This window comes from Bos javanicus, chromosome 19, assembly GCF_032452875.1.
Source record: "Bos javanicus breed banteng chromosome 19, ARS-OSU_banteng_1.0, whole genome shotgun sequence".
NCBI lineage: Eukaryota > Metazoa > Chordata > Mammalia > Artiodactyla > Bovidae > Bos > Bos javanicus.
Genome location: NC_083886.1, coordinates 35152658 through 35176477, shown reverse-complemented (window position 1 = coordinate 35176477; position 23820 = coordinate 35152658). Strand labels below are relative to the sequence as shown.

The 23820-nt window shown below is 40.4% G+C and overlaps 1 protein-coding gene across 9 annotated transcripts in view; it reads right to left on the bottom strand.

Annotated features, from left to right (window-relative positions):
* Window positions 1-23820, bottom strand: part of AKAP10 (A-kinase anchoring protein 10) — a 46388-nt gene that overhangs the window by 18665 nt on the left and 3903 nt on the right. For 7 of the 9 annotated variants that reach the window (XR_009731141.1, XR_009731143.1, XR_009731142.1 and 4 more), the window contains exons 2-9: window positions 19653-19700; window positions 17510-17692; window positions 15272-15808; window positions 8053-8151; window positions 5197-5281; window positions 4349-4472; window positions 3086-3222; window positions 1201-1345 (exon numbers count right to left, since the gene is read on the bottom strand). Coding sequence is in view for 6 of the 9 variants with exons in the window: in XM_061389799.1 (XP_061245783.1) it covers window positions 1201-1345; window positions 3086-3222; window positions 4349-4472; window positions 5197-5281; window positions 8053-8151; window positions 15272-15808; window positions 17510-17692; window positions 19653-19700 (1358 nt within the window). In the remaining 3 variants the exon portion in view is untranslated. Of the gene's footprint in view, window positions 1-1200; window positions 1346-3085; window positions 3223-4348; window positions 4473-5196; window positions 5282-8052; window positions 8152-15271; window positions 15809-17509; window positions 17693-19652; window positions 19701-23820 lie in introns of those variants that run through there. The other 2 variants (XM_061389802.1, XM_061389804.1) reach the window with 2 other exon arrangements.

Genomic DNA, 23820 nt, shown 5'->3' with positions numbered 1-23820 from the left:
GGCTTTCCAACACTGGCATCTGTTTTTTCATATCACCGTTATATAAACATCTAATGTACACAGATGTTTACGTTTGCATTTAAAAATTATTAATGATCCTAAGCTCCCATTATTATTACTGGCATTTCCTATGTTCAACTTTTCCTTTACTGTATTCAGCACAACTATAAATATTGATGTCTGTGTTTCACATATGCCTTCCTCCTAGACAGAGCTGCAGGAGGGCAGAAACCATGTTTTTTCTTCTGTTTACCCCTGTAACAACATCCAGCATAGAAATACTCGAAGTATTAGTGAAGAAGGCACACGTTGTTCTCCCCATTTACCTACTTGATAGTACTGTATGTACTCTGATACTCTATTTTTCTCTTTTATTATCCAGAAAGTTTACATTCTTTGTATGATATAGATCTTGAAGTTTCCCTGTAAGATTAGACAATGTTTATTTTAATCATGAAAAAATGATCAGCCCTGGACAAGAGCTATCCAGTTTCCCAGCAGCGCCCTGCCACACTCCTGACACTCAGGTTTGAGGGGTGGTCATGCAGCAGTGTAATTAATCCCTTTCCACCTGATGCACCAGCCAGACAGGAGAGGAACCACCTCATGGGCTTATCCTGGGCTCTGTGCCATTCCCAGTAAAAACTGCTCTAGTTCATCAGAGAATAACTGAGGCATAAGTTCCAACTCTTTATCAATAATAAGCAGCTATTAGCACTTACCTTGTAAGTGACACTGATACAAAAAACTAACATTCCAACCCTGTTGGAGGGTTTGGTGAAAAATCTGGATCATCCCTAAGCTAACTTTGCTCAGTACTATCAGTTATCTAAAAGCTATAATACAGTAATAACAGCAGTTAACATTCTTTAACGCTTACGATGTGTCAGGGGCTACGTTACTAGTAAGCACTCTACATGTCTTACCTCACTTTCATCCTCAAAACACTTCTGAGGTTAAGTACCTGTATGAGCCCCACCTCAGAGAGGAGGAAAATGGCATTAAAGGACTTCGGGAGCTGCCTGGGTCCCTCGGCCTATAGGGTTGAGATTAATATACACCAAGCCAGACTCAAAGCCTTTGCTCTTAATCATCATCGCACTATTTCAGTTGTCTACTATTGTGTTTCTCCGCATTTCATTTTCTGACTTACACCAGGAAAAACTTACTATAGTTTAACACTTCTGGGGTTTTGGTTACCTTCTCCATGGTCGTCCAGGCCTGACGTAATGGAGTTGTGAAACAGTTAGGGAGTGGCCCACCTTCCCGGCAGATGTTGGATTCAATTTCTAGTCGCACAACATCGTCGAACCCAAGAGGGTGTGTGGCCTGGAGGGAGAAGTACCTATAGCAGAAAGACGGCCAAAGTCAACCCATATCCCAGCAACCACAGTGCCTTCTGGCACCGACTCCAGAGACCCTCCTACGAGGCTCATGCAGACCTAGGCCTACAGAGCTGGGTGGAGGGCAGCCCTGCAGCGACCTTTCCTCCCACCACATCTGAGCATTCTGCGGCTTCCAGCTCCTCTTTACAACAAAAATACAGAAAGGCTAATGAAACAGGATATTAGGAAAAAAAAGAAAAGCGGAAGAGTAGGAACGGGTAAAGTCAAATTTGGCATAATGACCTTGATAAAACAATAGTGCTGGTGGGCGTCTTCATTTGAAGACGGCTCCCGGTTTGGACTCGGGACCCAGGGCAGACGGCGCCCCTGCGAGGGGTGCACTGAGCTCCGCCAGGTCCTCACTGCGGCCACTCTTCTGCTCCAGCACAGAAAACCCCGCTTTCTCGTTATCAGTATTTTCTTAACAAAAAGTGAGCTTCCTCCCACCTTGCAACAAGTAAGTTGGCAAATATTCCTCCATGCTTTTAATTGTGGGACAAGACATAACAAAAATTTCTTTTGGCCACACTATGTGGCTTGCGGGATCTTAGATCTTAGACCTGGGCTTGAACCTAGGCCCCAGATTCAATCCCTGAAATCGCAGAATTCTAACCACTGGATCATGAGGGAACTACCCCGAATTTCTAAACGTACACATCGGCCATGTTAATGTCCATATAACAATGTTTCTTGTACAGTATTTTCCCACAAATATATTATACTAAAATAAACACTGGACAAACATTAGAACCGCATCCAAGTCCTGTCACTAATCTGTCCTGTGACTTTGAGACATTCATCACCCGTGTGGGCCCTGGTGTTCTCATCAGCAAACTGGGAAAATCAGACCAGACTCTCACCGGGCTATTCATCAGGATCACCAGATGTCTTTACAGAGAAAGATTCCTGGGTCATACTTCAAACCCGCCGAGTTAGAATATCTTCCACCAGAGGGCAGGAAATCTATTTTTGGCAAGTTCCTAGGTGACACTTGCACTGACAGGAGCACGAGCATGCCTGGCACGCGGAAACCCCTGACCCAGATGCTCTCAGCTCTCTGCCAACCCTAAGGTCCCAGTGATTTTTTCTTTACCCTCAAGCTGTCTTCTTAGCAAGTGCTTGTGGATACAAACATCACACTGCTTTTCTTCACAGAAGGAGAAAAGTTGGATGAAAATGAGGAGCAGACACAGTTTCCAATTCCATTCCCTGTCAGACTGTGCTGCCATCTCATCTTCAGGGAAAGCTAATGAAAAAGTGCTCTCTGCTAAGCGGTCAGTCTGGCTGAGTAGCCACTGAGCCCTCTACAATATATTCCTGTTGGTTTCATCTTCTTTCATGTCCCAACCCAAGTTTTCAATCACCCAAAGCGCCAATGAGTCTGCTCATGCCGGTGCCTCCTCCAAGAACATTCTTTCCCACCTTCTTTGGCGACAGAATCCAATTCACTCTTCAGGATGCAATCAAATCTTCCTTCTGTGAAGCCCTCAGTGACCTCCACGCTCCCCACACACCCCGCTTTCCCACCAGCACCTTGTGTTCTAGGAACCCCCACTTTGCACACACCAGTAAGCAGCTCCTCCGTGGCTCCCTGCGAGCTCCCTGATGGCAGAGACCCAGGTGACCCACCTTTACTACCCAAGAGCACACGAAACGCTCAGTATCTGCTAAGTGCCGAAGTCCTCCACCACCTGACTCACTTGTCGTATAAGATCATGGCGTCATTCTGCGCCTCCTGTCCGTCATACTGCCCTTTTTTGGCAGCGAGCTGAGACTGGAAGTTGTCTGCTGCCAACCAGAATTGTAGGATATTCACTGCATCCTCTTTCTCCATGTACTGGGAAGTAAACATACAAAAGAGGAAAATCAGACTGAAAATCTGTAAACAGATTTCTCTCACCATTTCTCATCTATATATAAACACCAACTATTAAAATACAGGACACCAAGAGAAGAAATCCCCACAAAACCACCCACTCCCCAAAGATCCACTTGCTCAGTTAATGCCAGTCAGCAACTTACAGTCATTTGAGATTGAAAAATATTAAAATATTGTTTTAGGGGGGAAAAAAACCAAGAAACAAACCCCCCCGCCAATCAAAACAAACAAACAACTCTAAGCAACAACAGAAACTCTACCACCACACAGCTGAAAGCAAATTTCAGTGAACAGGAGTTAAAATTAAAGGTGGATTAGTGGTTCCTTGCTGCCAAGCATACAAAAAATAAACCAATTGGACCCAATCTCGAACACCTGATTGTTTCCACCATTCCACGCAGCCACAGCAACCTGAACAAATGCTCAATTAAACTTAAGGTAAAGAGAGGGGGTGAGAACTTGAATCAGCTAAGTAACTGTACCCTGGTGAGGAGGTAGGATGCAGGTATGGGTCTAAGTGACCACTCTGTGAGACTAGGAACCCTCTACCCCGACTTCAAAGTCACTTGCTTTGCAACAATTTCATTAGCTGAAGCCTAACGCACCCCATCACACTAAACTGCATGCCTCAAGGAGATGAGTTTACTCACTGCTCCTTGCAAATGCTTCGCTGGGTAATCCTATCACATGGCTCAAGTAAAATGATGACACAGCAGAAAAAAATTCACTACTTTCCCTTCTCTCTTCTTAAGTCTGGTCTGCAAACATTTATGCATTGAAATCAAGTATCAAATTCTGTGGTTTTAAAACAGCTCTAAGTAGTTAAAAATCTGCATTCTTTTATAAGCAGTTTAATTAGGTTTTTCAAAATTATAGTTATTTTACACTGAATTTTCAAGTTCTCTTTAATGCCATTCAAGTATTCTTGCCATTAGATACAACACAGTAATTGAGGTATTTAAACCCAACTGATGTGTTTACAAATAACTTGTCTCCTCTATGTTATTTTCCACAGGCAGGGCCCCAGCATTTACAGCTTAGAGGCTGGAATCTAACAGAGTGTGAAAGGAAATGCAGAATTTACCTCTGAGAAATAAAAGAGGGCTGACTCACAGAAGAGAATGTCAGCCAGGTAAACAGTTCCACTGGTCAGCACTTCAATCTGGTATTTACAGAAATGGTGACTTCGTAGAAACTCACTAAAGTGCCTGCATGTGGACAAAAAGGTAAAATTTGAGGGACCAACCGAGGAAAGAGCTCTGCTGGGAAGCACACACTCTTTCCGCGCTGTGCCCGCTGTGCCTCACAGCCTGGGTCAGCACACCCTCCCTTCCCACGGTGTCTCCCTGACTCCTCTCCCTGCAGCAACCTCTCCCCTCTCTTACTGGCTTGCAGCTCCCCTCTAGCATTGAACACATGCTACCTCCTACTGCAGTAACCAAGCAACATGCCCTGTTACTCTCAGGCTGTAATCTCCTTCAGCAGGTACTACAGCTAACTGTGCGCAGCACCCTTTCCACAAATCTTAAATGAAAGAATGAATACGGAGATTTTTTTGAGGGCATGTGATTTAGTGCTACGGCATCCATTAAGGTTACAGCATGTACTAACAATCAGGATATCCACCTGAAGACACATGTTGTTTAAGCAGATACACTACAGTCACAATCTCCCCCAGTGACTTCAGAATTAAAAACAAATTCTTTTAACTTAAGAAATATCAAAATTAAAAATACAAATCTGTTTTACTTTTACTAGGATTTACATAATTTGTATTTAAAAGAAACCATTGCCCAAGATAGTTTGAGAGGATGCCTATAAGATCCTGTAAACATTCAAAGTATTTAAACCCTCAAAGATAACTTGGTTTTCTCCTGAGACTGAACCGAAATTCCCAAGACCATAGAATGTGGGTGTGTGAAACCGACGTACTCGTGCTCCATTGCACTGAAGACTATGGACTGTGCAGAAACGAAACAGTTGGGATCCACCTGCCCGTCTTCTCCACAAATCTTTGCTGTAAAAGAAATGGTAAATAACTTTTTCTCTAAATCCAAACTATACACATCTGCAAATCAAAGCAGGCAATAACTGTAAAGGCATCAAGATTAGCAGGTTTTAATGCAATTAAAAGAAAATACAGGTAAACAGCTGATCATGAGGTAAGGAATGTCTTTCTAAGCATACATGCAAAAGCAAAAATCAAAAGATTCAATATGAAATTAATTTCTTTAAAACACTCCTAAAACAAAAGGGCAGACTGAGAGAAAAGAGTTGCAGCATATATGACAGTTTAAGAATGATAGATTATTTTCATTCATGTATTAAGAGCTCTTACAAACTTACAAGAAAGTCTCAAAAGAAAAATGAACAAAGGACAGGAAAAGAAAATTCACTGAAGGACAAATATAAAATGGCCAATTAAAAACATATGCATGCTCACTAGTAACCAAGGAAATATAATAATGGATTACAATAATGAAGCACATCACCTTTTGTCTAGTAAACTGGCACAAAATCGTTTTAACAATCCATTTGCTTAACTGTTTAATGATACACACACTTGAGCACGGACATGGGAAAACTGACCCTTGTGTTAGTGGGCATATAAACTGATGTATTTAACTGGGCATATAAACTGGCAGTTTCTAGCACAAGCTTTAAAAATGAACATATCCCCATTCCTCAAAATATGAACATACCCTTTCAATCAGCAATTCTATTTCTAGGATGGTAACCTAAGGAACTATAGATTTATGAAAAATAGTTACCTCTTTATCAAAAGCTCTCTCCTTTTCTCAGCTACCCCAGACAGGTTAGTTATCAATTGGTACAAACACCTAAAGGAATTGCTAGCGAACGATTTCCAACATTCTAATCTGTTCAGACACCTAACAGTTATCATTAGGCACAGGTGGTCTTGGGAAGTCTAGAAGATGGTAGCAACAAATTTTCACATAGAAACAACATAGAAAACCCCAAATTCCATGACGACACTTGGAATGAAACTGGTTGAAAATTCCAAAATACAAGCAGATGGGGACAAGCCACCAACAGCCACAAGGCCCGTGTGTTACAGGCGTCTGTGTGGGAGAGGAAAAGGGAAACACATGGACAGCACCTGTTAGCCTGACACAGACAGAAGGAATGCACTGGGAGTGGGGCGACTGACAGAAGCAGCTTAGCTGAGACCGGGAGGGGATCTGCTATTCCCAAATAATGAGTAAAGACCCAGAGAGCCCCACGCTGGGAAGAACCTGCTTGGAGAGGAATAACAGGCTATACTTCATAAATCAAAACACTTAATTTTTGCAATCAAAAACTCAAAACTGAGTAATGGGACTTAATAGGAATATCAGTTTAGTTCAGTTCAAACGCTCAGTCTTGTCCAACTCTTTGCGACCCTATGTATCGCAGCATGCCAGGCCTCCCTGTCCATCACCAACTCCCTGAGTTCACTCAGACTCACGTCCATTGAGTCAGTGATGCCATCCAGCCATCTTATCCTCTGTCGTCCCCTTCTCCTCCTGCCCCCAATCCCTCCCAACATCAGAGTCTTTTCCAATGAGTCAACTCTTCGCAGGAGGTGGCCAAAGTATTGAAGTTTCAGCTTCATCATCATTCCTTCCAAAGAAATCCCAGGGCTGATCTTCAGAATGGACTGGTTGGATCTCCCTGCAGTCCAAGGGACTCTCAAGAGTCTTCTCCAACACCACAGTTTAAAAGCACTTCGGCGCTCAGCTTTCTTCACAGTCCAACTCTCACATCCATACATGACCACTGGAAAAACCATAGCCTTGACTAGACGGACCTTTGTTGGCAAAGTAATATCTCTGCTTTTGAATATGCTATCTAGGTTGGTCATAACTTTTCTTCCAAGGAGTAAGCAACTTTTAATTTCATGGCTGCAGTCACCATCTGCAGTGATTTTGGAGCCCAAAAATATTATTTGCAACCCCGTGAATCACAGCACGCCAGGCCTGACACTGTTTCCACTCTTTCCCCATCTATTTCCCATGAAGTGATGGGACCACATGCCATGATCTTCGTTTTCTGATAATAAATATCTATTCAATGTATAATGAACCACTTCTATCTGTGACTATAGGCATACGAGGTCTTTCTGATACAACATAGTAAAAGCTTTCAAAACATTTAAAAAATTACGACAGAAAAATTTATATACCTATGCATGATGGAAAAAAGAAACAATTTTCAGAAGTGCTGTTTGTTTGCCCTTACTACTGTGAAGCACTTTGATTTTTCTAGTCTTTTTTTGCAAGGGAGGTGGGGATGGTGGCGAAGACCTAAGAGGAGACTGGTCCTAATCTGCAGCATGAAAACCACTGCCAAATAGCCTACCAGGTAGGGTCTGGTTTCAAAGCCTAACTCGCCATGTCTGAGCCTTATCGAGGGCAAATGTTATAGACAGCAGGTGTGCACTGGGAGCTGTTACCTTCTCTGTGGTTCCTCACTTATAAAATAATAACTGTATTTATGCTAAAACGTTCTTTAGAAGATTATATGAGTTTGTCCAGGGGAAGTGCTTAGAATATTGTCTGGGACACAGTAAGTACTCAAGTAAACATGTGCTACTATTTTTCAAGTCAAAAACTAATAATAATGAATAAGAGGGAAACTTTTTAAGTGAGCAACAGTCAGATATAATAAAGTACACTGAAAACAAGACACGGAAGGGAGATGCTGAATTTCATATTCATGAAGAATTCTCTTAATAACCAAAAAGAGGCTTTCTTTTTTTTGGCCATAGCTTCAAGCACTGCTTACCTATGATGTCATTTCTCATTGCTTCTGTAATTGGTATCGGTTTAGCAGCATCTGGAGATATGTATTTGGTAAAAGTATTCACTGCATCTTGCTCTATACCTGCAAGGGAAGACAAGGACAATTTCAAAACCAAAAAGCAACTTGCACCAGTAACAGAACATATTCACCAACAGCAGGGCTTTGCTGTGGACCCAAGCACACACACAAATACAGAGATAGTTTATTACAAATAAATATATTTATAAATAAACTTAGGACAAAACAAGCCTCTATCACAAAGTTGCTTTTACACCCTTTGGTTGGTGGAGCAGAGGAGTTATGAGGAAGCCCCCTGCCCTCCCCACAGCTAACAAGCTCACAAGAAACAGCAAACACTTATTCTCACACACCCTCTTTCCGTATCTCCTCTCCAAAGTTGGAACCTGAAGGATTTACACAGCGAGGGCTCAAGTTATTTACAAATCCATGTTGAAAATATTTTACCAAATTTCACATTCACGAATACATTCATCTGACCTTCAACAACCCTGGAAGGTTAAAATAGTGAATCTCAAACTTTCTGTCTTGGGACTTTGAAATCTTAAAAATTACTGAGCTTCCATTTATCTGAGTTTTACCTATAGATAGTAAGGTATTGAAAATTAAGATGAAAAATTATCCAGTTTAAATGAACAATATTAAATCTGTTAAAAGTTAACATAAACACCATTTTTTAAAAATAACTATTTTCCAAACTGAAAAAATAAGAGGATGCCATTTTACATTTTTGCAACTCTATTTTTCTTGATAGAAAACTGTTAAGATTCTTACATCTGCTTTGGGATTCAATCTGTTGTGCTTTTTTATTTGGGTCAAATATATATAGTGCTATCAGGATAAGAAATGTATGTATATTATATATATTAGTGTATGTGTGTATGTGTGTATATATATACACAGTGTGTGTGTGTGTGTGTGTGTGTGTGTGTATGTTGTTGTGTTAGTTGTGCAGTTATGACCCTATGGACTGTAGCCTGCCAGGCTCCTCTGTCCACGGGATTCTACAGGCAAGAATAGTGGAGTAGGTTGCTACTTCTTTCTCCAGGGGATCATCCCAATCCAGGTCTCCTGCATTGCAGGCAGATGCTTTACCATCCAAGCCACAAGGGAAGCCTACGTGTATACATGTGTGTATGTACAGTTTCTGTCCTGGTTCCTGGCACAGAGTTCCTAAAACCCTTGCAGCTTCCTGAGTTACAGTAGGGCCAGAGGAGCATCATTTGTTAATCATAATAAAGCTCTTTCAAGCACAGGAAAAGTTTATGGACACCAAGTGACTTGTGCAGAGGGAGCTGGTTGCCAGAGAAGGAACCAGAACTCCAGCCCCACTCTCCAACCTCCAGGGAGGGTGGAGGGGGTTGTGGACCATCAAGCCAATCACCAACAGCTAATGATTTAATCAATCGTGCCTACGTGATGACACCATAAAACCCTAAATGAAGCAGCTCAGAGAGCTTCTGGGTTCATGAATGTGTCCATGTGCCAGAGGGGAGATCGCCCCAACCCCACAGAGACAGAAGCTCCTGCACTTGGGATCCTTCTGGACTTCACCCCGTGGACCTCTTCATCTGGAAGCTCATTTCCCTCCTTTATAATATCCTTTTACATCACTAAACATATATAACGTGTTTCCCTAAGTTCTTTGAGCCTTGACAGCAAATTACCGAAAGAGGAAGAGGTAGTGGGAATCTGACCTGCAACCCATGACCGGCATCTGAAGTGGGGGACACTGCTGTGCAACTGAGCCTTTAACCTGCAGGGTCAGTACTAATTCCAGGTAGTGTGAGAATGAACACTAGGTTACAATCCAATGAGACGGGAGAACTGCTTAATTTTGGACAGACATTGCTTTGCTCTGAACAGATAAATGGTTTTCTTTATATCAAGAATATCTGGCCTCAGAGCTGTGAAAAGGAGTATTTTAATAGCTTTCTGAAATAACTGTGGTTATATTCTTCTTTGATCCTCCTTTTGCGTACTCAGTCATAACCCCAAGGACTGTGGCCCACCAGGCTCTTCTGTCCATGGGATTTTCCAGGCAAGAATACTGGGTGGGTTGCCATTTCCTCCTTCAGAGGGATCTTCTGGACTCAGGGATTGAACCCATGTCTCCTGTATTGGCAGGCAGATTCTTTACCACTGCACCACCTGGGAAGCATTCTTCTTTGATACTATATCCAAAACTTGAAAAGTGGTAGTTTCTTAAAAGTTAATCAGAATGTAGAATCAGAAACCAAATTAATAAACTGGTTATAATCTGTTACATTAGAATCTACTGGTCTATGTACCATGTTTAACAAGTTTTTTTTTAACTAATGAGTGCTTTTATAGTCTCATATATTTTCAAATATTTAAAAAAATGTTGGTTCACTAACTTATGAAGATCTTACAAATGTTGATAAATTGCATCATATAGTATAAAAAAAGAAATCACATCATTAATATCACCAATGATCTTTTCAGAACACTCTTTAAACCTCTCAAAGCATGTGGTAGTGAACGGAAGTTTTCCAAATTCGAAGTTTCACTTGAAAACTTACATTTTATCACTGGGCAACAACACTGCCAGCTGTTTTCCATGAAATGACAACTCATTTTACATGGCCAGAATTACTAATAACAAAACTGGACAAAAGCAGTGTAAGAAGACTATAGACCAATATCCATCATAAATACAGGTGCAAAAATGCTCGACAAAATATTAGAAAATCAAGTCCAGCAGCATAAACAGACTAATACACCACAAGCAAATGAGGCTTACTCTGGGAATGCACGCTTATTCAGTATTTTTTTTTTTAAATCGATATAATCCCTCAGACAAAAGAAGGAAAACCACATGGTCATATTAAATGACAGAAAAAACATTTGAGAAAATTCAACACCATTCATGATTTAAACAATTATCTGTAATCTTTTAAACAACTCTCAGTAAACTTTTAAGAGAAGGGCGCTTTATCAACCTGATAAAGGGCATTTACAAAATCCCATAGCTAACCTCACACTTTATGATGAAAGCCTGAGTGCTTTCTAAGATCAGGGAGAAGACAAGAATCTCAGGCAATCTACACAAAAGCTCTAAAAAATAACAAGTGAGTAAATTAAGGCCACAAAACAGAAGGTCAACATATAAAAGTCAATCATATTTCTATATACTAGCAATAAAAAAACTATAGAAACAAAAACTTTCTAAACATACTATTTGTAATAGTACCAGAAAAGAGGGAATAACAAAACATTAAGGATCTGTACATTGAAAACCATACAATGCAAAAGAGAGCAATCAAAGAGGTAGGTAAATGGAGCAGATTCAATCTACGGCGTTTAAGACTCAATACAGTTAAAAATGTAAATTCTCTCCAAACGGACTACGATGACTACTACTACTTCAGTCGTGTCCGACTCTGTGCGACCCCATAGATGGCAGCCCACCAGGCTCCCCTGTCCCTGGGATTCTCCAGGCAAGAACACTGGAGTGGGTTGCCATTTCCTTCTCCAATGCATGAAAGTGGAAAGTGAAAGTGAAGTCGCTCAGTCATGTCCGACTCTTAGCGACCCCATGGACTGCAGCCTACCAGGCTCCTCCACCCATGGGATTTTCCGGGCAACAGTACTAGAGTGGGGTGCCATTGCCTTCTCCCAACGGACCCATAGGTTGAATGCAATTCCAATAAAAATCTCAGCAGGTGTAAAGTAAAGTAGTTTATTTGATGTTTCTCTTGTTTCTTGAGGTAGGCTTCTATTGCTATGAACCTCCCTCTTAGCACTGCTTTTACTGAATCCCATAGGTTTTGGGTTGTTGTGTTTTCATTTTCATTTGTTTCTATGCATATTTTGATTTCCTGTTTGATTTCTTCTGTGATCTGCTGGTTATTCAGAAGCGTGCTGTTTAGCCTCCATATGTTTGTGTTTTTTATAGTTTTTTCCCTGTAGCTGACATCAAATCTTACCGCATTGTGAGTGAAAGAGAAACACCAATACAGTATATTAATGCATATATATGGAATTTGAAAGATGCTAATGATGATCCTATATGTGAGGCAGCAAAAGAGACACAGATGTAGGAACAGACTTTTGGACTATGTGGGAGAAGGCGAGGGTGGGATGCTATGAGAGAATAGCATTTAAACATGTATATCACCATATGTAAAATAGATGACCATTGCAAGTTTGATACATGAAGCAGAGCACTCAAAGCCGGTGCTCTGGGACAACCCAGAGGGATGGGGTGGGGAGCGGGGTGGGAGGGGGGTTCAGGACAGGGGAACATTATGTGCACCCATGGCTGATTCATGTTGATGTATGGCCAAAACCACAATATTGTAATTATCCTCCAATTAATTAATTAAAATCTCAGCAGGGTTTCTTGTAGACATAGACAAGCTTATTCTAAAATTTATATAAAACATACAAGAACCTAGAACAGAAAAAACAACTTTGAAAAAGAACAAACTTGGAGGACTCAAACTACCCAATTTTAAGACTCACTACAAAGCTACACCACTTTAATTCCCCAGCAGCATGTGAGACAACCATGTTCATGATGCTGTTCATGATGCTATTCATATCAACTATAAGCTATGAAAAGCTTACACCCCTTCAGGTCAACTTCTGTTCATTTCAAAAATAACTTGTGATAGGCAAAGCTTTCTGGATTTCTCGACTGCAGATAAGTAACTGTGGACTGTAGGAGCCAGTCCAAATCAAGATGGGCAAAAGCACAAGAGAGAGAGGACATTTACCCGAGAAAGCCCTCCACCCCCATGAGACACGAGGCTTGCACTTTCAAGGGCAGCTGCCCGGGACCCAAACAGGGTAGAAATTAGACCCAAACCAGGCAGAAGGCCCTAAGAGTGTACAGTCCATGGTGTCTCAAAGAGCTGGACAAGACTGAGCGACACACACAGACACAAGGCCCTAAGAGGGCAGGGCCTGAAACACACACACACACAGACACACACACACGGAAGGCCCTAAGAGGCAGGGCCTGAAGAAACCAAATACACACACAAAAGGCCCTAAGAGGGCGTGCGCGTGTGTGTGCGCGCGCACACACACACACACACACGGCCGTTAAGAGGGCAGGAGGCCCTAAGAGGGCAGACACACACACACACACACACACAGCCCTAAGAAGGAAGAGACACACACACACACACACACACACACAGCCCTAAGAGGGCAGACACACACACACACAGCCCTAAGAGGGAAGAGACACACACACACACACACACACAGCCCTAAGAGGGCAGACACACACACACACACATACACACACACAGCCCTAAGAGGGCAGACACACACACACACAGCCCTAAGAGGGCAGGAACACACCCGACCCCAAGACAGAAACGTAGACACACACCCCCACCCGTCCCCCCGCAAGATAGAAACTTAGTTTTCAGTGGTACCAGGGTAGCAATGAAGCGGGTCCTGGATGCTTGGCAAAAGCAAATGCAAAAACACTCACAAAGAACCCAATCTAATTAGAGTCCCTGAAGAATTACCAAAGATAAAATTCAAAGACATATCTATTCACAGCCAAAACCCACTAAAACCACAGCCTACCAGAAGTGTGAACTTGCAGAAACAAACCCTGAATCAGATATACAAAAGCTGTAGGCACTGGGGTTATGAGATACTGAATACATGTTTAATAAATTTAAATAAATAAAAAATGGGGTCAAAAGTAGGACAGAGGGATAAAGGAACAAGAAACTAAAAAACGACCAGGCAAACCTGAACAAAAATATTTCTAGAAATGGAAGAATTTGCTAACTTTTAGATTAAAATAACACTTTAAAAGACTGATTCAATAGCAGTTTAGATCCATTTTAAGAATCAATGAACTAAAAGATCTGAAGATGTTACTACCAATCTGAAAAAGCTACATACTACACGATTCTATGTGACATTCCAGAAAATGCAAAACTATGGAAACAGGAAAAAGATTAGTGGTGGCCAGAGTGAAATGAGTGGGTATATAGAGATAAACTGGTAGAGCACACAGGTTTTTAGGGCAGTGAAAATGCTCTGCCTGGTACCACAATGGTGGTTACAAGTGGTTATACACTTTCCCAAATTCACAGAACATGTAACACCAGGCGTGAACCTGAAAGTAAACTTTAGGTAATTGTGATGCCCCCAGGTAAGTTCACTGGTTGTAACAAGTGTTTCCCTCTGGTGGGGATGTTGATAGTGGGGAAGGCGATGCATGTTCAGGGGGCAAAGGGTGTACAGGAAACACCTGTAGCTTCCCCTCAATTTTGCTGTGAACCTTAAAAAAAAAAAAACTGCTTTAATAAAGGCTTAGTAGGAAAAAAAAAAAGAAAAAAGCACACAAGGAAAAATAAAAAAAGGAATGTAGACTTGGACCTTTGAAAAACAAAGAGAAGATAAAAGAGAAGATCATGAGCATGGGTTGGAAGCTGTCTAATCAGAATTGCAGATAACTGAAAAATGAAGTGTGTAGCTTTCAAGCTAATAGAGAAGAAAAAGGAAAAGAGGAGCCACAGTCCAGACTCCAAGACTTGAAGCGCAGGTCCTGCCTGATGTATGACCTGGCAGGCTCCTCGACCTTCCCAAGCCATGGCTTCCTCACATGTAAAACGGGGTGACTGCCTACCTCACAGGGCTGCTGTGACTACTCCGTGAAATCGAAGTACAGCCCCTGACACAGAACCCGATTAATGCTGCCTGCTGTCAATTAACAAATAACTTTACCTGAAAAGTTCAGTAAAAGAGCAAGAAAACTAAGACTGAGGCTGACATTAGCCTTTCTGGATAAGGATTTGATTTCAAAATCTGTGATGACCTTGGCCCCTTCTTCATTTGTAATTCTTATTTTTTTTTCTTAGGGGGTCGGCCCTTCTGTTCTTTTTTCATACACAATCCTATTCTAAAACTCCCAAATTTGGGAGAAAGTTACTCTAACCCTTTTAATCCCCATTCAAGTTCCACTTTGTAAATAGATTTTAAAAAATATATTTATTTTTATCTATTTGGCTGCAACAGATCTTATTGTGGCATGTGAGATCTTTAGCTCCTCAACCAGGGATCGGACCCAGGCCCCCTGCATTTGGTTTCTGCAATCTTAGCCACTGGACCACCAGGGAAGCCCATAAATAGATTGTAAAAACAAACAAAAACAGGATAAAGAGAGACAACACCACACACTTACTTTTCATTAATTTTCCTGATAATTCCTTCAGTGGAGAAGATGGACTACTTCTACTGGCTACCATGAGCCTGGAGGACTCCTGGGTTTCCAGGGAGCCCCAGTGAGTTCCTGTCCTGGCTGTCTCCAGGTGGAGCAAATGGGCACTGTCACTCTCCTGGGAAAGCAAGTGGTTCTGGGAGTTGCTAGTTCTATTATTTAAGTCAATTCCTTCCAGCTGGGCTGAGCCAGAATCCTCCAACCTCCTGTTAAGAGACTCGGTTACAAAAGCTGCTGTGGTTTCGGGCTTTTTAGATGGAGAGACAGGTTCAGCCAATGAGCTCTGCTTCACCGTGTTCAGACTGTGTGCTCTTATTCGGGACCAAGTTGTGGAGTGAAAACTTTCAGCCTCCAACCAAAACTTAACCAAATGCTCCATTCTCCGAAGTTCCATAAATTGAATGAAATAAGGGAGGACCATGGTGTCATGCAAGACTTGCTCAAGGGTCTTTGAAAGACTTGATTTGGCCTCCTGAGTCTGGTAGTCCAGACAAGATCTGCCTAAAAGAAGAAAAGAGTTAGCAGTTCAGTAACAGATAACAACCGCTAAAGCTTATTTAAATTACTAGAAGGGTCTTCGTTACTCGATTAATCCTCTCATCTCTTTTCATGGCAATTCAAATCATGTAAATTCTTAAGGGAAAAAAATCTTATGATACAGGTTCCAAAGGAAAAAAAGACCAATAAAAATATCTTAAAAGTTCAATCTCATTAAAAATCTCAGAAAAGCAAATTAATACATACCATTTGTGGCTATCAAACTGAAAGATGGGTTTAAAAAAAAGAACAAGAACTAACAAAGGCATAGCAAAACAGATGATGAAAAATGTAAAATGACAAAATCTTTTTGGAGGATTCAGTAACAGACAGCAAAGCCTTAGCCATCAGGGTAATTTTCAATCCAGTAACTCTTTCTAGAACCTTATCCTGAGGAAAAATTGTGGATATAGCTAGAAAGATATTATGAACTCTTAGCCTCATTTATAACAGAATAGTTAGATCTGGGATTTTATCTTGAAAAATAAAACCAAACTTAATAAAACAAAGTTTACTTCACATTTAATAAAATTTAGGTTATGACTATAAACACAAGCTAATTATTAGAAGAAAGAAAAAACTAAGAAAATATTAACTTTCACAGCACGACACAGAGAGACTCATTTTTATAAAATTAACTAAGGGCCTCATCCGCTTTTCAAAAGGGCTTTTCTTCACCGGTTGTTGTTTCTTCTGAAGCACTTCATGTACCACCCCTGCTGACTGTCCTGACTACAGTGTTAACCAGTCCACTGTTGTCAACACCTCTTTAATGAACTTCAGGGAACCTCGAGCCTCTTGGAGAAGGAAATGGCAACCCACTCCAGTATTCTTGCCTGGAGAATTCCATGGACAGAGAAGCCTGGCGGGCTGCAGTCTGCGGGGTCACAGAGTCGGACACGACTGAGCGACTAACATACACATGCCCAGTCTCCTCTGCGGTATCAAGATCACACTAAGACACTGACACAATTCATCCGTCTTATCCAGACTTCCCCAGTTTCACCAGTACCCACTGTATGTGCATTTAGTTCTCCGTGTTTCTATCATGCGAGTAGACTTGTATAAACATTAAGACAGAGAACAGCTCCAGTGACACAAGGATCCCTTCGTGAGGCCTTTTATAACCAGCTGCCATCCCTAACCATTGGCCAACACTCATCTACCTGTTCTTCATGTCCATCATTTTGTCATTTCAAGAACTGTCTCAAATATATTGTCTCTCAATATATATTGTCTCTCAATATAATTCCCTTGAGATTCATCCAAGCTGCTATGTGTAAACAGGAGCGGCTATTTCTCTGCATCTACATTAACATTCCAATTATCAAGCTTTAAATATTTGCTAACGTGTTGGGAGAACATAAACTCATTATTTTAATTCGCACTGCACTCAGTATTAGTGCAGTGAGGCATCCTTTTCACACATTCAGTGGCCAAATGTATTTCTTCTTCTGGAAATGGCCCATTATTCTACTGGGCATGCTTTTTATATTTACAGAAGGACAATATGGAGCCATCCATTACACTAGCTGTTAATCCAGTTTAAACATTTTATTTCAAAGCCCCAGCCAATGATACGGGTCAGTATCCTCTGGCAGGAACTTCACACTTTATACTCAAATCCCTTTTCCTAGAAGTTAACAAAAACTGAGAGTCACTCACCCAGGTCCCCAAAGTGAGCGGCCTCCATGTGGCTGGGCTGTTTCTTAAGTGTTGCGGTCCTGCTACTTGAAAAGGAGTCCATGTTGGCAGAAATGGCATTGATTGCAACGTGACTTGGTCCCGCAGCCTCCAGCAAGGCATGATTTTTAGTGCTTTTTTGTGGGGAATGTACGGATATTGAAGCTATAATTTTTCAAAAAATTGTTAAAAATTAAACACAATTTGATAGTCTAAAACTGTCTCCTAAAAGGGCTTTAAGGAACTTTAAAAATTAGATTTTGTAACACCTCTCTTGAGTAAGCATATACACTCAACAAAAAAATTCTTATGGAACAATATTGTAAAGTAATTAACCTCCAATTAAAATAAATTTATATTTTAAAAAATTATTACGGAAAAGGTCAATTAACCAAGCAGCAGAAAACTGGAAAGAAATTCCCTATTACTTATATATAACTCTCAAAATACTGTGCCAAAAGTAGAACTTAGAAGAGAGATCTTTCTTTGAGAAAGTTCTTTTTGAGAACCTCTAGTGTACCAAAGGCAGCAAACATCCCGAAATATGGACCTTTTTCAATTTCTTAATCCTAGCATGCTGGCAAGTGACAAATTCCAAAATAAAATTTTAGATTATCAAAAGAATTAGAACAATACTCTTCAGTATTGCTTATTTTATTTTTTAACTGAGTAACACAATTCTGTTTATTTTACTTTTTACTTTTTAACTGAGTAACAAAATATAGAACAGTCTTTTGGACTCTGGGGGAGGGGGGGATGATTTGGGAGAATGGTATTAAAACATATATAATATCATATAAGAAACAAATCGCCAGTCCAGGTTCGATGCCGGATACAGGATGCTTGGGGCTGGTGCACTGGGATGACCCAGAGGGATGGTATGGGGAGGGAGGTGGGAGGGGTGTTCAGGATGGGGAACACGTGTATACCCGTGGTGGATGCATGTTGATGTATGGCAAAACCAATACAATATTGTAAAGTAAAAAAAAAAAAAGAAAAGAAAAGAAACAAAAAAAAGTATGCTTATTTTACTTTTTAACTGAGTAACAAAATTTCACCATCTAATAAAAACTGATCAAAGTTCAAGCTGCTTAAAGATAAAGCACACTTAAAAATTCACAAAATATATTTTCTTTAAAGAAATATTAATATCCTGTTGACTTCAGGATAAAGAGGAACTCATCAAATTCACACGGTCAAAGTAACCCTATGAATTCATTGCTACAGCTGAATTAAATTCCACTCATCCCACTTATTCCACACAAATATCAAAAGACTCTCATGAAAGGTCTTTAAGAGGTTTTGGTTTATTGCACTGAACCAACACGGAATCCACCTGACTTTAAATTATCAGAAACAAGCAGAGAATAACGGTGTGAGGTACCCTACTTATTCCCTAATCTACAAATCTCTTGTTATAATCAGTGTCCCTCTCACAAATTAAGCATGTGGAGTTAATACTCAATGCTAGCCACACAACATGCAAACATTTAAAAGAAAAATCTAAAGAATAGCAATCTACAGTATTTGTGTAAATAAATTACATCTATGAAAATTCCATGGACATGGACGTAATTTTCATTACAATTTTCCCATTCCAAAATTTTAGTACATTGACATAATGAAATTCGTCAAAACTACACCTGAGATTACAGTCTAAAAAAAAGCAGGCTCTTACCTACAAATAAGGACAATATATTAATTCCAATAAAGAACTCTGAATAAATTTTAAGTTAGGGCCATTCGTTCAAAGTAATAAAGTGAAAACAGTAAGCATCCAGATCCCAGATAAACCTCAGAAAACCAGGCTTTATAAGTCAGTGGTCAGACTGCTCAGTAAAGAGTATTTTCTGCTTTTAGTTTTTTAAAATAAAGTCAACCAATCGCTTTTAGGGAATCACTGAAATGTGTGATTAGCAGGGAGGACACTGGTTTCCTGGAATCACCAGGAGAGCCAATGAATGCTCAGTAAAAGCCTAGCATATGCTGGGTGTTGAAAGATACATCAATTAACAGGGAAATAAGTCACAATCATGAGTAATTATAAAAGAAGGCAGAGAGGACCAACAAGAAGGGAGAACACCAACAGGATTAAAGAGCTCATAACTGTGAAGCACTGACTCACCTTTGACTGACTTGACATCTGGGGTCTTCTCCTGCTCTTTGCTTTTCACTGGAAGAGAGGAGGGCAGCATGATCAACTTCTTCAGCCAAATGCCCCCTCCACTAAAACTCAGGCCAGCTCTATTCCAATCGGCGAGTGTGTTCAAAGTTCTACACAAAAGGACGAGCTGCCCTGCAGCAGGGCGGGACAGCTGTCAGGGGAAGTTTCTCTTAGAAGCGACCTCTGAATGGCACTTGATCAAGAAGGCTGAGTGCTTAAGGAGAGATGAGGTCAGGACACCTAGGTTCAAATTTGGGCTCTCCCATGTGATCCTGGACCAGTTACTTTAATTCTTGGGGTCTCAATTTCTTTGATTTACAAAACCTGGTCATTCTTATGAGCTAGTAAAGAGTTATTTCAACAGGCAGGATTTCAACTTTTTTGGTCTGTGGGACCAGAGAAATCACTCTTCTACTCTTGGTTAGGGCGTCCCTTGTAGCTCAGTCAGTAAAGAATCTGCCTGCAGTGCAGGAGACCTGGGTTAGATCCCTGGGTCGGGAAGATCCCCTGGAGAAGGAAATGGCAACCCACTCCAGCATTCTTGCCCGGAAAATCCCACAGACAGAGGAGCCTGGTGGGCTGCAGTCCATGGAGTTGCAAAGAGTTGGGCACGACTGAGCGACTAACACTTACCCTTGGTTAAAAGCCTGGAGAATGACTGTGTGATTAAGGTAATGTGTGTAAATGAATGTCTCAGAGGCACCTCCCACCCCATACACCAGAACTCAACATGTACATTCCCAGCGACGTCTCTCAGTACCCATCCCCGTGCTGGAGTGACTGGTGTTTGCAGCTGCCTCAGCTGCATCTGCCAACTGACTCCATCTCCCTGTTGAAACATGAAACTTGGCATGGCTTCCGTGAAACCCCACTCTTTGTTTTCCAGGGGCTCCTTCTCAGCTTATCCCTGGCCGACTTCTCCTCCGCCAGCTGGGAGTTTCTCAGGGACAAGATTGGTCCCCCTTCTCTCCACTCTACTTATGTATGTACTTCCTTGCTGATCTCAGCTATTCTTCAGGCTTTCAATACCACAGACATGCTGTAACTCCCAAAGTACTCTCTCTAGTCTGAGTACGTTTTGATCTCAAATTCATAGTTAACTACCTTTCTGCCATCTTCCATAATTCCACTGCCTAAATGGGACATACCATCTTTCCCCAAACCTGCTCCTAAATCAATCTTTTTCTCCTCTCATAAATGATTCCACTGCCCACTAGCTTCTCAGGCCAAAACTCTGGGAGTCATCTTCCACAGTGTCTCTCGATCACCTCCAAACCACTTCTAAGAACAACTGGTTCCACCACCAAGTACCTTAGAGGTATATTCTATTATATGCAAACTTTAAATTTTGATGTAGTCAAACTTACATTATGTGGATTGAATTTTCCTAAGTCTTATTTCTTACCCCTATATTTTCTTCTATATGATTTCAAACTTTGCTTTTTCAAATTCTGGGCTCCAACTCACCCGGCATTTATTTCTGTATTATCAGGGATAGCAAACTACAGCCCAAGGGCCAAGTCCAGCCCACCACCAGTTTTTCATAGTGTTTTTGTATAGTCTATGGCTACAAGGATAGAGGAGAGTGAGGCCAACCAAATAGCTCTCAAAGCCTAAAATATTTACTATGTGTTTTTTTACAGAAAAAGTTTGCTGACCCCCTGATGTACATAATGAGGAAGTCTTAATTTTTCTTTTCTTTTTTTTTTGGGCCAGCGAGATAATAAACACAATTTATTGATTAGTCCAATCTTTCCCAAATGAATAGGAACTCTTTACATACTACATTCCCATACATATGTGGGTCTGTTTCTGGGCCTACTGCTGTAATTACTAACTATGTAATAGGCTCTGGCAGAGCCAAGCCCTCTATCATATTCTTTTTTCAAAACTATCTTCCATATTAATTGTAGGACCAACTTGTCCTGATCCTAAAACCCTCATGGTAATTTCTTTTTAAACATTAAGCACTGACTTGATCAATCTGGGAGAGGGTTCACATCTTTCTGGTACTGAGTCTTTCTGTTCATGAACATAGTATACCTCTACTTATTTGAGTCTCCTTTTAGGTCCACTTATATTTTGTAAACTCCATAGAGATTTCGGTCTTTTATTTTTACTGGCTACAGGGATACAACTGAGTTTCAAATACTTATTCTAATGATATATGTGTAAATTTTCTTAAACTTTCTCTGTACAGAATCATATTATCTATGAATAATGACTCTTGTTCCCTTTCCCTCACAAAACTTTTCCATTTTTTTCATGTGTGTGCTATTGTGAAGACAATGTTAGTTTTCTTTTTGTTTGTATAACCCTGATCTATATTCTCATCCTTTTAACTTTCCTATGCTCTGTTAACATTTAAACAGTATAGATTAGGAAACCAATCTGAAGATAACCATCCCTTTATTGTCCAGGTCACTCATTTCTGTTTATTGTGATTACTCTTCTTTATTTCCAAAAAAGAATGTTCTTAAAACTCAATTACAACTACACACCTGTTGACTTCTCCTAGTAATTCTGTTTATTTTACTTTATGCATTTTGAGACTGATTTTAGGTGCAAACCAGTTCAGAATTTTATCTTCCTAGTATTCTATTCATTTTACCATAGTTTACAGACTTTTTTTTAGCCCTAATAGTATTTTATGCTTTAAAGTATTTCAACTACTTCACAAGCTTTCTTCTCTTTGAATCCATTTATTTTCAATTTCTCTATGTCTTTATGTTTTTGTTGTGTTTCTGGTAAATAGCTGGATTTTCGATTATTATCCAACCCAAGTCATTACTTTTTAGTCCACCTTTCAATGGACTTTTACTAGATTTTTAGCCATTGAGACTTTATTTACATTTATTGTCGTTTATTTCTACCACCTTATTTTGCACTACTGACTCTTCCTGTATTTTTTTAAATTATTATGAAGCATTTAAAACAGAGGCAAGACAGGTTTAACAAATCTTAACATTACACCATATTTGCTTCAGAAAATTTTTTAAAGGAAATAAAACATTGCAGGTACAACTAAAGTCCCTCTGTGACCTCATTCCCTTTCTCCCTAGAGAAACAATTTCAGAAAGTGAGTGTTCAAGGTTTCCATCCACACTTTTACTATTTAACATATTTATGTTAAGCAATATATAGCATTGTTTGAAGGTTTTAAACAAGTGGTTGTACCAATTGCCATTTCCAGCAGCAGCATATCCTAATTAAATCTTGATACAGTCAGGCTTTAATCTCAACTCCTAAGTCTTTTCAAGAACTCCACTCCTGCAAGTAACATTTCTTTTCTGTATCATTTTCTCTCTTTCTACTGAGTTCTTTCTATCAGCCGACAAACAAGCTTAGCATCTTTTATTTTAAAAATAACAACAAAAAACACCCCTTACCCTAAAGGCCCCTTTCAGTTATTGGCCTTGTTTTTCCCTCTTAACTGCAAATTTCTTGGTTATTCTTTTTACTTTCCCCACTTCACATTCTCCCCAAAACCCGTTCCACTGACACTACATTTATAAAAGTCATCAATTACTTCCATGTTATCAAAATTAACAGCTATTTCTATTTACCTCAACCTTGTAAGTGTCATTAAATACAATACTCCCTACTTTTTGAAATACTATCTTCTCTTAGCCTTCAAGACACTCCAATCCTGTATCACTTGGCATTTTCTTTTGAGTCTCCTTTGCCAACAGCTCATGCTCCTCAACTTAACTTCTAAAAGCTCAATTAACTCCAGCGTTCTCTCCTGGTCTACAGTATGGCAGGAAATGCTACCTCCCACTGAACTCATTCTCCCCTTCTTAGCAAGAGGGCTGTAGCCTGGCACACAGCTGGCTAGCTTCTCTCCATTTCCCAAAGCCCTTAAGTTAGCTGGGACCACATGACTAGGTTCTCAGCAATTAAATGAGAACAGGAGCAGTATGTGCCATTTCTGGCCAAAGCTTCTCTTTTCCCTTATCATGGGTCAGAAAGCTAACAGAAAGGGCTATGACCTGGCTTTATAACATGGAATATACCTTAAGAGAAAGAGGAATAAGACAATAGTAGGAAAATGATCCCTGAATGGTCAGGAAGGAAAGCCACCTGATGAGGGAACTGGACTGTTACGCAAGAGAGAAATAAAGGCCTA